This window comes from Trichinella spiralis (assembly GCF_000181795.1).
Source record: "Trichinella spiralis strain ISS 195 chromosome Unknown Scfld1, whole genome shotgun sequence".
In the NCBI taxonomy this organism is placed as follows: Eukaryota; Metazoa; Nematoda; class Enoplea; order Trichinellida; family Trichinellidae; genus Trichinella; species Trichinella spiralis.
The window spans coordinates 2,026,152-2,040,005 of NW_003526940.1; the positions used below are offsets into that span (position 1 = coordinate 2,026,152).

Genomic DNA, 13,854 nt, shown 5'->3' on the forward strand with positions numbered 1-13,854 from the left:
TAAAATCGCCTTTACCAACAAATGTGATGTGACGAGAAAAGCGAAGAATGTTTGACAAAGGCATATGCGTGAAATCATGCGTAAAATTAAGTGAAATTGCGAGCTAACGCGTAACGTTAGCATTAGTGCCATTTGTAACCCGGAAATTGAAAGTGTTGCTGCAACGTTCCAGATTTTTCAAACAGATTATTCAGTATTCTGACATTACACCCGGAAATCTTGATAAATCAAATCTTGATAAATTTCAACATGCAGCAAATTTATTTACAAACAGTGGGAGCAGATTTATATATCAGTTGGAAAATCGGTAATAGACCACTTAGGGTACGGATGGTACATTCAAGGTTGTACCAATGATATCAATAGCATTTTACCATCCATCAAATTGTGGCGAGTAAGCTGGTGCCAGTAGTCTGTTGCTATGTACGGTTAAAGATATTGGCAAATAAGAGTTTATTTTTCAAGCTTCAATAAACAAAGCGGCTGTCCTTAGCGTCAATCTTTATCCACAAACAATAATTTGTAATTTTGAAATCACCCTGATACCACTTTGTTAATGTCGTTCACTGATATGTTGTTTATTAGTGTTGTTGTTGCTGCTGTTGGCTAGTGAAAAATGAAAATCACTATTTAACTTATTTTTTTTGTACTGTTTTTTCTGAATTGTTACTATCGCATTTGATATAACGTCACTTTGATACAATAAAATATAGAATAATGATAAAAATTATTTTCAAAAATACTGATAATGAAAAAGTATAGACTACACAACAAATAATATATTTAAATAAACAAAATTTCAACGAATGACGAAACTTCAAGCAGACAATAAAATTTTGGAATAATAAACATTTTCATTTTTTATGTTACGTCACTATTATTAAAGTTACGTAATCCTAAATGGAATGTTTGAACCAATGAAATGAAAAAATATTACAGCTAATCACAAGGGAAAGATTTGAATCAATGAGCAATAAGACAAGGAAAACCAATACGAAAAAGACTTTACGGTCTAATAAAATAGCGAGATTACGGACTAATAAAATAGCGAGGACAACGACCAATAAATGAACAGTGGGACCGAATGTGAATAAAATTGAGCCCAACTGGGACCATCCCTTTTGCATTATGTAATGTATTGTGATCCTAAGCGATCAAAATATCTACAAAAGAACGCGCAGGAACATGATTACAGTAGTTTCCACGTCACCAGTGTCCGTGCGTAGCTGTTTTCCGTGTTCGCTCTGTGTGCGTTGATTTCCCTGTGTGTGCGTTATCTTTGTGTGTAATCTCTTGTGCGTTATATATTAGCTTGGTATTGTGTTGTCATTAGAAGTAAAGTCTCTATATACTTAATCAGTTCTCATACACAACATTGGCGACGAGGATGGGATTCATTAAAAAGGTACGTTGTTACCCGTATGACTACTGATTAACATGTTGGGCCACATCGAAGAGTTTGATATCTCTAAGCCAAAAGAATGGACGGCATACGCGTCCCGTTTGATTTTCTTCTTAGAGGCTAATAACGTGACTGATCCCGCGAAGAGAAGAGCCGTACTTTTGAGCTCTTGTGGTGGAGCAGTTTTCAACCTAATTCAAGCTCTCATTTCACCAGCTAGTCCTAATGAAAAATCTTTCGATGAGATTCTGTTCGTTTTAGAAGAACATTTCTCTCCGCAACCATCTGAAATTGCGAAACGCAATGCTTTCTATAAGCGAAATCAGAAAATTGGGGAATCAATTTCTGATTTTGTAGCTGATCTTCGTCGGTTAGCCCAAGGTTGCAATTTTTCAGATTTAGAGATTATGCTGCGTGATCGACTGGTTATTGGCTTGAGAGATGAAGAATTACAGCTCCGTCTGTTTTCTCGAAAAAATTTGACCTTCGAATCAGCCCTGGAAGAAGCACTATCAGCAGAAGCCGCCGCTCAACATACCTGAGAAGTTCGTGCTTCAGACAACACGTCATCTAACGTTTATCAAATACAAGCGAAAACAGCAAAACAAGCTACGATATGCCAGAGTTGTGGAGGCACACACATTCGATCTCAGTGTCGTTTCAGAAACGCTCGCTGCAGAGCTTGTCAGAAAGTCGGGCATATAGCGAAAGTTTGCCGGAGTAAAGCGAACCGACAGAGAAAAACAAACTTCAAGCACACAGCAAACTCATTAGCATCCGTTGACAAGCTGGCCTCAAGGTTTCCTGATTCACTGCTACTAAACAATCTCAGAGCATCGGCGAAACGTGATCAATCATGCATGTCGTCACGAAAGATTAGAGTAACCGTTGTCATCGAAAACTTTCCGTGCGAAATGGAAAATGACACTGGCTCAGAATACACTATTCTTTCTGAATATGTTTTCCGAAAGTTGTCACAAGAAAGAAAAATTCGGTTGGAATCGATCACTCTTAAACTCGCAACTTTTCAGGGAGAACTGGTAAAAGTGAAAGGAAGCTGTTCGGTAAATGTGCAATATGGAAATATCCATCGCACACTGACGCTTATTGTCGCGAAAGGCCACTGTCCAAATCTGCTCGGACTTAATTGGTTTGAACCGCTTGGCATACATCTAAGCGGTGTACATCATTTGACATCAACTCCTCCACAAATTTCAGAAGTATTGCGAAAATACCGATCTGTATTCACAGAGGAATTGGGTATGTACGTTGGAAAACCAGTATCTTTAGACTTGGATCCAAACGTTACGCCGATTTGCATGAAGGCGCGAAAGGTTCCCTTTGCACTGAGAAAAAAAATTGATGCGGAATTGGATAAGCTGGATGAACAAGGAGTTCTAGAACCAGTAGATCATCCAGTTTGGTCGACTCCAATCGTCACACCAGTGAAACTTGACGGAACCGTACGCATTTGTGGAGATTACAAATGCACTATAAATAAGGCTTTGAGAAAGCACGCCTACCCGATACCTGCTGTCAATCAATTGTTAGCGTCACTTTCAGGAGGAAAAGTTTTCGCTAAATTAGATTTAGCACAGGCATATCAACAATTGACAGTTGACGACGCTACAGCCGAAGCGCAAACAATCATCACTCATCGTGGCGCTTTTCGAGCCAAACGTTTGCAATTTGGCATCAGCGCTGCCCCTGGAATATTTCAAAATGTCATTGATAAAACCGTCGCTGGCATTCAAGGAGTGTTGCCATACTTCAACGACATCCTCATTGCAGCAAGTGATGAGAAAGAGCTAGCAAATCGTCTGGAAACCGTTCTTCACCGCTTCCCAAAAGCAGGACTGCGACTTAAATCAGATAAGTGTAAATTCTGTCTTCCGCGCGTTGAATTTTTAGGCTTCGAAGTTGACGCAACAGGAATCCATCCTGCTAAAGCAAAGGTGCAAGCAATTCAAGACGCTCCGACTCCAAAAAATAAACAACAACTGCAAGCCTTCTTGGGACTTCTAAACTTTTACCATTCATTCCTCAAGAACAAGGCTACTGTTGCAGAACCGCTACATCGTCTGCTTGACAAAAATGCGAGGTGGACATGGACCGGCAAGCACAAAAAAGCTTTCAAAGATGTCAAAAGATTGTTGTCATCCGATGCGGTTCTAACACATTACGATGGTAAAAAGCCGTTGGTATTAGTATGCGATGCATCGCCACATGGTATTGGCGCCGTTCTTTGCCACAAGTTGTCATCAACGCAAGAAATTCCAATTGCGTTTTATTCACGAACATTATCCGCGACCGAAAGGAATTACGCACAAATTGATAAAGAAGCATTGGCAGTTATTGCTGGCGTAAAGAAATTCCATGAGTATCTGTATGGTCGTCAATTCACCATCATAACAGATCACAAACCACTGTTGGGAGTGTTCGTGCCAAAGAAGGAAACACCTCAAATTCTGTCACCAAGAATGTTACGTTGGTCGATTCTTCTGAATGCATACGATTACACCATAAATTACCGACCCGGCAAAGAAATAGCAAATGCAGATGCACTAAGTCGTTTGCCAAAGCAGTCAACAGAAAATGATGACTCACACAACTCAGTTATTCTTTTATTAGAGACTATAGACAATTTCCCGCTTCACAGCAAGGATATTGCACGAATAACTGCAAAGGATCCGATTCTCACACGAGTTCTAAGCTGGGCATGGAGGAGATGGCCGAAATCTGTATCAGACGAACGACTGAAACCTTACGTGACGCGCCAACATGAAATCTCAATTCACAATGGTTGTTTGCTATGGGGCAGTAGAGTGATAATCCCACTCCAAGCACGTCACAAAATTCTCAAGGAATTGCACATAGGTCATCCAGGCATCGTACGTTGGTGGCCAAAAATGGACAGTGAAATCGAAAATTTGGTAAGAACATGCGAACAGTGCCAACAGTCGAGAGCTTCGCCACCACACGCGCCTGTGCACAAGTGGGAATCTCCAAGAACTCCGTGGTCTCGCATACACGTTGACTTAGCAGGCCCTATTTACGGCAAGAATTTCCTAATTGTCGTGGACGCCTTCTCCAAATGGCGTGAAGTCAGAGTACTGAAAAACACGACATCCGAATCAGTGATATCATGCCTGAGACAAATTTTTAGTACCCATGGACTCCCTGACATTATCGTCTCCGATAATGGTACACAGTTCACTTCCCACACCTTTCAGGAATACTTAAACAAAGGTGGTATCAGGCACATCACGTCCGCCTCCTTTCACCCGTCGTCAAACGGTCAAGATGAAAGGATGGTCCGTATTACGAAGGAATGCCTAAAGAAGATGACACAACGTGACTGGGAATACAACCTCGCGAATTTCTTATTTTGCCAACATGTCACTCCTTGCACGACAACTGGCAAAGGCCCGGCTGAACTTCTGATGAACCGCAGACTCTGAACTGTTCTGGACTGATTACAACCAGACGTAGTACTGGAAGACCTTGATAAAAATTTTGAAAAGGTACGCACATTCCAAACTTACGATCAGGTATACGCTAGGAATTATTCTTCGGAGAAAACCTGGAAACCAGCGACAGTTGTGACTCAGACAGGCCCACCGTCCTACCAGGTACAGACCGAAGACGGTCAACTGTGGCCCAGACACATAGACCAGGTGAGAAAACGCTATGTGACTGCTGAACATAATTACAGTGCAGAGAAAATCGAATCACAGGAAGATAAAACTGGAGAAAAAAACAGTTGAAGTTATACCTGAGGAAGATACAGCAGTTGTCACAACACAAAGAGAAGAAAATGCGGCAGCGTCACCATCACCTGATATTGAAAGTATTGGACAAAAGAGATCGTCTACGCGTAAAAGAAGACCGCCAGAACGGCTCAAAGACTACGAATGTTAAGGGGGAAGGGATGTAATGTATTGTGATTCAATGCAATCAAAAATATCTACAAAAAGAACGCGCAGGAACATATTACAGTAGTTTCCACGTCACCAGTGTCCGTGCGTAGCTGTTTCCGCGTTCGCTCTGTGTGCATTGTTTTCCCTGTGTGTGCGTTATCTTTGTGTGTAATCTCTTGTGCGTTATACATTAGCTTGGTATTGTGTTGTCATTAGAAGTAAAGTCTCTATATACTTAATCAGTTCTCATACACAACACATTATAAGAATTATTTTATTTTGTAATATTTCATAAACATTTTTAAATTAGGAAAACAGCATCATATTCATATACAAACAAGTCAATCAAAACTTATGAATTTTATGTGAAAGATAATAGAATAAACTTCAGAAAGCAGTTAAAACATACATGAAATGCAAAAATGAATAAGAAAATAAATGATAAAAAATGACAATTATGGTAGTTATTCAGTGCTCATTTCAACGGCAGTAGTACAGCCAGATATAAACTGGCTGTAGCGAGATTGGAAGAACTTCACATACAGTATTTCAACTCCAAAACAGCTCGGCGTGAAAAGCGAAAGGAAGAAAATGCATTTCGGTAACCAATAGATTGCAATAAACAGAAGATTGTAGCCAGCAAATAAATCAAAAATTGTAAACAAACCAAAAATAACCCAATAAAACATCCACTGCTTGCATTTGCTTTTCTCAATGGATTCCATCTCTGCTAAAGTTTTCATTACTGGATAGACAATGCAAATCAAGTCGCACAACAATTTTACAGCGGGATTGTATATAGCCAACAGCATACAAATCACACCAGCCAGCACAATCGCAGCTTGATAACGACTTCGACCACTTTTTTGCTCAATTTTACCAAAAAGTTTGCCAACCAATGCGCTGTCATCATTGATGGCATCGGCAACATCCTTGCAAATACTTCGGACAATTTTTTCCATTTTCAAGCAATCGAAAAAGCAACCGTTCAATTGGAAGAACGAGGACAAACTAATTTTCAACCATTAAGCCATCTATACAGTTATTTGAAACTTTAAAATAAGCAGACTGAAATTTTATTGTTTAATTTAAACAAAACTTTCAACATATGAGTTTAAAGTTTTGAAACAAGTAATATATATATAATTAAATGACATGTGACAGATATTGAATTAAAAAATTAAATAAATTTAGTAATAAAAATTATAAAGCATATAATGCATAAAGAATGAAAAATTATTCTCTTAATCGATAATTTTCAAATAATATTTCAGTCAAATCTGAAATTGCAAAACTTTGTAATACTAAAAATGTTTGTAACTGGACAACAAGCAATATGTAAAAACATAAGAAAGAGGAATGCATTTTATCGCAACCGTTTTTTGTTTACTGTTCCCAATATCAGAATAAGCTGGCGTATCACAGACTGGCGAGTTATCCCAAAATCAAAGCACCTACTGCTTTCCCAGAAAAGATACCCACAAAGAAGCTGTCGCAGATCTGGTAACAATTCGGTCATATTTTCAAGAAAACAGCATAAATCAGACAAACCTAGACTGCACTGATAGTATGCTAATAACGCTTGTACTACAAAACAATTCAAATTCACATTCTTGACAATTTTGCTTGAAATAAATGAACATTTTTCGCATTAAACCAATTCGTGAATGTGAAGTTGTTGTTTCCTTCAATTACTTGGCATAATATTGGTAATTGCACAACTTGGATAAGTACATGGAATTTCTTCCCAAAATCTATCTGCAGTCAGCCAAGGTCGACTGTAGTTAAATTGCTAAATTACTGCTGACATTTTATTTATCTGTAAGATTCCAGTACCCTTATTTTTCCTATAGAAGCCCTACTCATGACGCATCATCAACTAGGTATACACTGTTGAAGATATTTTCCGTAGTCATGTTACTTCTCTTTTTTCCCCAAGGCAGAACTTAATGCTTTACCAGAGCTTTCATTGGGCGTTCCTGGCCTAGCTATGTGCCAACATGCATTTCACCAAATACACGACTTAACATGACAAGGTAAAATAAAAATTTCATAACGTTGGAAATGGTTTGAGGAGGAAAAACAAACAAATCTATAATAAGCAAATAAGTGTGCTTCACCTATCATAGGACCAGAAGGCAAATACACTTTCAGTAAACACCTAGCAAATAAGGAATGAGGGCGAACTTACTACTAAACCAAAGTTTTCTTGAAACAACAGCTTGAATTTTTGACCGAACAAATGAAAAATTAATCAAAATTTTTTCAAATATAAATACTAAAAATAACTTTTGGTATACTGTTATTCTCTCTTTGTTCTCTGTCAATTTCCATGCGGATGCTGTTTAAATATTGTGGCAAGCTAATGTAAGTTGCATGCCACTTCGAGATACATAAGACATATTCTTCTTCTGCTAGTAAGCGAGAAATAAGTGTGAAATTTGAATAAATCTTTATGATGAATAGTAAATTCAGATCTTCTAAAGCACCATTTCAGCAGCCGGTCAATTACAGAGATCAGTGACTCTCCGTTCCTGATGAGATTTGCATTATTATAACAGCGTTTTAAACTACATACAAATTACAACAATTTATTATTCATTTAAACAGACATAAAAGTTTATGTCACACATAATTTCAAATAACAAGATTTTAAGATTAAATGGTTTGCTCCAACTTAGAATATGTGGTTATGAGTTACTTAGGAATTTTAAAAGTTCTTTTATTTATTAGTTCAAATTGATGTTTCATGATTTGCAGAAAAGAAATACAACACAAAATTATAGCAGTTTGAAATAAAATTCAGAGTAAAATATTTAGAATTTAATGAGCATGTTCACATTTTGATGTAATATGTGTAAAAAATTATTTTAAGAAATGACTGTGAAAAAACGCATTCCAGGTCCTTATGTTTTTACATATTGCTTGTTGTCCAGTTACAAACATTTTTAGTATTACAAAGTTTTGCAATTTCAGATTTGACTGAAATATTATTTGAAAATTATCGATTAAGAGAATAATTTTTCATTCTTTATGCATTATATGCTTTATAATTTTTATTACTAAATTTATTTAATTTTTTAATTCAATATCTGTCACATGTCATTTAATTATATATATATACTTGTTTCAAAACTTTAAACTCATATGTTGAAAGTTTTGTTTAAATTTAAACAATAAAATTTCAGTCAGCTTATTTTAAAGTTTCAAATAACTGTATAGATGGCTTAATGGTTGAAAATTAGTTTGTTCTCGTTCTTCCAATTGAACGGTTGCTTTTTCGATTGCTTGAAAATGGAAAAAATTGTCCGAAGTATTTGCAAGGATGTTGCCGATGCCATCAATGATGACAGCGCATTGGTTGGCAAACTTTTTGGTAAAATTGAGCAAAAAAGTGGTCGAAGTCGTTATCAAGCTGCGATTGTGCTGGCTGGTGTGATTTGTATGCTGTTGGCTATATACAACCCTGCAGTAAAATTGTTGTGCGACTTGATTTGCATTGTCTATCCAGTAATGAAAACTTTAGCAGAGATGGAATCCATTGAGAAAAGCAAATGCAAGCAGTGGATGTTTTATTGGGTTATTTTTGGTTTGTTTACAATTTTTGATTTATTTGCTGGCTACAATCTTCTGTTTATTGCAATCTATTGGTTACCGAAATGCATTTTCTTCCTTTCGCTTTTCACGCCGAGCTGTTTTGGAGTTGAAATACTGTATGTGAAGTTCTTCCAATCTCGCTACAGCCAGTTTATATCTGGCTGTACTACTGCCGTTGAAATGAGCACTGAATAACTACCATAATTGTCATTTTTTATCACTTATTTTCTTATTCATTTTTGCATTTCATGTATGTTTTAACTGCTTTCTGAAGTTTATTCTATTATCTTTCACATAAAATTCATAAGTTTTGACTGACTTGTTTGTATATGAATATGACGCTGTTTTCCTAATTTAAAAATGTTTATGAAATATTTCAAAATAAAATAATTTTTATGATGCAAAAGTTCATTGGAATTTATAAATTTTATTAAAATAAATGTTTTCATCTGCAGTCGAACTTGGTTAGGTGCACACTAGATTAGTGCCCAACTTGGTTAAATGCACACGAGATTTACTGTTCGCAATACATAGTTCTCAAATAGACAATAGGCACATTCCCAGTCGCTTTACGTTTGTCATCAGCCATAACAACTATTCATACATGATGAAGTTTACTATTCGCTATATTAGAATAAGTAGGTTTATCATAAACAACGTGATCTAGCCCAAAGTCAGAACAACTACTGCTTTCCCAGGAAGTTACTCACAAGGAAGCTGTCGCAGATATGGTGGCAATTCGGTCGTATTTTTGCAAAAACAGCATAAATCAGGCAAACCTGGACTGAATTGAAGATCAGATTGTAACGCTAGTGTCACAAAATATAATTTCAACCCACATTTCTGACTGTTTTGTTTAAAATAAATGGAAACTTTTTCTCATCAAACCTATTTGTAAATTTAAAGTCATTGATCCTTTCAATTACTTTTCATAACTCTTAACTTTCAATATGTGCACAACTTGGTCAAGTGCATGGAGCTTCTTCCCAAATTCCACGTGCACTTATCCAAGTTCGACTGCAATTGGTTTACTTGTATAAAAGTAATGAGCACCGGATTGGGTAAACACTAAAGTACATAGTATTTTGCTAGCATCTGGTGGCAATATTTAATAAAACATAATTCGCCAATCTAGGCTTGCAACAGAAATTGTGATAAATAAAGGCTAAACATATATCAAAATGAACTTCTGATCATCTCGTACTTTACAAATTAGCTTAAATGCAGATTAAGTATTTTTTGAGAGGAAACAAGTAAGACGAGCAGCTAAAATTGCTTGGACAATTTTTCGTTCATCAAGAACGAGTTGTAAAGTTACATTGGGCAAGTTTTTTTACAGTAATGTATTTTTTTCGTATAAAAACCTGCATTTCAGATACTGTGTTGAATGCTGCTACTTAATGCAGAAATTTTAATGGTGAGGGGAATTTATTAATTTTTTGTTGGTAAAAATGAATTTCTGTATACAATGTAATGTGCAATCTACATTGTAAGCTCATGTAGAAATATGCAATTTGATTCTAGAATAATATTAGAAAGAAAATATGTTATGCTGCATTGTGTATTTTGAGATGAATTAAAAAATTGTTTTGGAAAGTTTGAAAGTTAAAAACATGTTTTTTTATTATTCATCATTCATTATTATTTTCAAATTTTGTATAGACGTCATCGAGGTATGTAGATAAAGATTCTCAGATTTCTAGCTGTTTTATTAGTTTTAAATTTGCTATCATAGTTTTGTGTTGAAAAGCTGTCAGGCATACTTCACTGTTAACATTGGTGTTTGTAATTGTGTTTACTTTTTGGAACAATGTAAATTTTTTTTGTCAACACTGTTATCGAAATCTTATATTTTATCGTTAGATCAACACAGCAGCGTCTGGTTTTGGAATATTTTCTTTTGTGAATTTTGCACATAGATCATTGTACGAATTTTTCAGAAACTGAATTTCAATCAACAATGAGCAATAACGAAAAAGATCTGCAGAGTATTTTCAAGTAAAATTATTATTATTATATCGTTATTAATTTTATAATTATTTGTTGCATATTGTAGGTATGTTGATGAACATGTTTCGTTGTATGTTGAACGCCTGGCAGAAGCGGTGGCCATCGAAAGTGTTTCGGCTGACAAGGCGAAGTTCGGTGAATTGATTCGCATGGCCGAATGGACGAAAAATGTATATTTTTTTCTCCGGATGAAATATTTTAATAATTTTTGTTTGTTTTTCACAATTTGGTTTCTTCAGAAATTGGAATTGTTTGGTACTGTTTGTGAATTGGTATATCCAAAATCGAAGCAATTGGACAACGGCGAGTTTGTCAAATTGCCCCCTGTTTTGCTTGGACAGCTTGGAAGTGATCCAAAAAAAGTCACTCTGCTGATATATGGTCACTTGGATGTTCAGCCGGCGGAAAAGGCAAATAATTTTGTTCAAATTGAAAATTAAAATTTCGTTCAAATTATTATTTGTTTTATGCAAATATATTTGAGAATGATTTGTTGTAGTCGGATGGTTGGGATACTGAACCTTTTGTTCTTGTGGAAAAGGATGGAAAATTGTACGGCAGGGGTTCGACCGACGATAAAGGACCAGTGATAGCGTGGATTAACATTATTGAAGCTTTTCATTGTTTGAAAATTGAAATGCCCGTTAATGTTAAAGTCTGATTTTGCATATTCATTTTTCGTTTCATGTATTTCATTTTTCATCATTAATTTTTCAGTTTTGTTTTGAACTGATGGAAGAAAGTGGATCAGTAGGTTTGGAGGATGTTTTGCGTTGTAAAAAGGACGAAGGTTGGTTCCAGGTAATTTGTGCAGAGTGAAAATTATGTTTTTTTTGAAAGAAAAAATTTACTTTATCTTAGGACGTGGATTGTGCTTGCATTTCAGACAATTATTGGGTTGGTACGAAGAAGCCTTGCATCACATATGGATTAAGGTGAATTTCTTTTGTGTTTTGAAATTGTTTTCAAATTTTCTATAACAGTGCAATATATTCTGTGGCAATAATTATTTTATTCGTGAACATTTTTCAGGTAATAATTAAATTTTTTGAAATGTGGAAATCATATAATTTTATAGGGGTCTTTGTTATACAAATGTAGAAGTGACTTGTTGTAATCAAGATTTGCACAGTGGTGTATTTGGTGGTTCTGTGTAAGTTTTTATAACAGCTTATATCTGTATATTTGTTCATTAATTTTGTTTTTCTTCTCAGACACGAAGCTATGAGTGATTTGATCTATTTGCTTGACAATTTGGTGGACAAAAATGGGAAAATTTTGATTCCGAAAATTTACGATAAAGTCGATCCATTAACAGAGAAAGAAAGGAAACGTTATGAGAGCATAGATTTTGATTGTGTTAGTAAATTTTAAAATTTCATAATTTTTATTTTCATTTAATGGAATCAATAATTGTTGTAATTCATTGAAATAGGAATCCTACAGGAAGTCGATTGGAGCGTCGAAGTTGTTGTATGACAACAAAGCTGAATTATTGATGCATCGTTGGCGTTATCCTTCACTTTCCATACATGGTTTCAATTTGATCTGATTATTTAACAGTTGTATGCATGTTTTTCTTTTTCAGGTATTTCTGGAGCGTTCAGTGGAAACGGAGAGAAGACCGTGATTCCTTGTAAAGTGACGGGGAAATTTTCAATTCGCCTGGTTCCAAGTCAGAATCCCGAAGAAATTGCTCATCTAGTCGAAGAGTACATTAAAAAATTGCACAACGAACGTGGATCCAAAAACAAATGCCACGTCCACTCGTCGTTCGGTCCTCACTGGCTGACGGATGTTGATCATCCGAATTTTTTGGCAGGGCGGCAAGCGATTCGAAGAGGTGTACAACTTTTTCAGCTAATTTTAATTTTAATCAGTGTTAAATTGCAGTATATCAAGTGGAGCCAGATTTGACTCGGGAAGGCGGTAGCATACCGGTGACGTTGGCTTTGCAAAAATATACCGGCAAGAATGTGGTGCTGTTGCCAATCGGTGCCGCAGACGACATGGCTCATTCGCAAAACGAAAAGTTCAACAAGGACAATTATATTCTTGGAGTGAGATGTTTGCAGATTTTCGTGTTTATTTATTTATTTGTTTATTTGTTTATTTGAAGATGAAAATGCTTGGCGCTTATTTTTACGAACTCGCTGAACACATCATCAAAGACATTCCTTGATTGCGCAACAGCAAAAAGAGGTTCAATTGAATTTCCACAAACAGTAACGAATGAATTCACTTTTCGCTTTCAATCATATGAAAATTTCATTAATTATTATTTTCATAATTTTGTGTATGAAATTGCTTTATTACTGATTTTATTGTGATTTTCTTAAATTGGTCAATAATGTGAATTATATATGTAATTGGTAACAAACACAAATGGTGAAAAACATATTACTTTATCATTTATTATTTAGTATGAATTTCTTTTAAGTAAAAACAAACCGTACTGAAATATTGAATTGAAAACAAATATGATGTAATGTGAAAGAAGAATTTTGTTGGTTGGTTGGTTATTATAAGATAAAGAACCAGATAAAAAACAAAAATCACTTAGTTTAATCTACATCTATTATTGCACAAGTATATTTATTGTACTCGATTTAAGTATTTTTTGATGACAGCTGTCTAAAAGTCGATCGATGATTAAATATTGTTTTTTGCATTTTTTGAAAAAAATATTCGTTTTTTTCTTTACTTTTACTATTTTGGATAAAAAGATTGTGAAGCAGTAAATAATAAATAAATAGAGGAAAAAAAGAAGCAAGGAAGCAAAAGGAAGCGAATGAAAAAAAATCTGCATAGCAAAAGTAAAAAAACGATATTTAAATATTACTGTTGTTGTTGTTAATATTTGATTTTCTAGATAAAAATTTAAATTCCATAGTGTCATCAAAAAAAAACAAAAAATAATGAGAA

At 35.3% G+C, this 13,854-nt stretch overlaps 4 protein-coding genes across 4 annotated transcripts; 3 read left to right on the plus strand and 1 right to left on the minus strand.

The window, feature by feature from the left end:
• The first annotated feature begins 1,437 nt into the window (after positions 1-1,437).
• Positions 1,438-5,323, plus strand: Tsp_11044 (reverse transcriptase family protein). Its single transcript, XM_003381896.1, has 4 exons — positions 1,438-1,772; positions 2,235-4,335; positions 4,954-5,079; positions 5,123-5,323. The coding sequence occupies exons 1-4, from the start codon at positions 1,438-1,440 to the stop codon at positions 5,321-5,323; spliced, it is 2,763 nt and encodes a 920-aa protein (XP_003381944.1).
• A 463-nt stretch (positions 5,324-5,786) lies between these two features.
• On the minus strand, positions 5,787-6,284 carry Tsp_11045 (hypothetical protein). The gene is made up of 2 exons (XM_003381897.1): positions 6,000-6,284; positions 5,787-5,855 (listed from the first exon to the last, which is right to left on the minus strand). Exons 1-2 carry the CDS (start codon positions 6,282-6,284, stop codon positions 5,787-5,789), a joined length of 354 nt encoding a protein of 117 aa, XP_003381945.1.
• A 2,332-nt stretch (positions 6,285-8,616) lies between these two features.
• Positions 8,617-9,114, plus strand: Tsp_11046 (receptor expression-enhancing protein 5). Its single transcript, XM_003381898.1, has one exon. The coding sequence runs from the start codon at positions 8,617-8,619 to the stop codon at positions 9,112-9,114; it is 498 nt and encodes a 165-aa protein (XP_003381946.1).
• Positions 9,115-9,869: 755 nt separating this feature from the next.
• On the plus strand, positions 9,870-13,111 carry Tsp_11047 (putative peptidase dimerization domain protein). The gene is made up of 15 exons (XM_003381899.1): positions 9,870-9,953; positions 10,164-10,246; positions 10,582-10,592; positions 10,860-10,917; positions 10,976-11,099; positions 11,169-11,351; positions 11,429-11,572; positions 11,647-11,730; positions 11,791-11,864; positions 12,008-12,082; positions 12,144-12,288; positions 12,365-12,464; positions 12,518-12,772; positions 12,823-12,989; positions 13,049-13,111. Exons 1-15 carry the CDS (start codon positions 9,870-9,872, stop codon positions 13,109-13,111), a joined length of 1,650 nt encoding a protein of 549 aa, XP_003381947.1.
• The last annotated feature ends 743 nt before the right edge of the window (positions 13,112-13,854 follow it).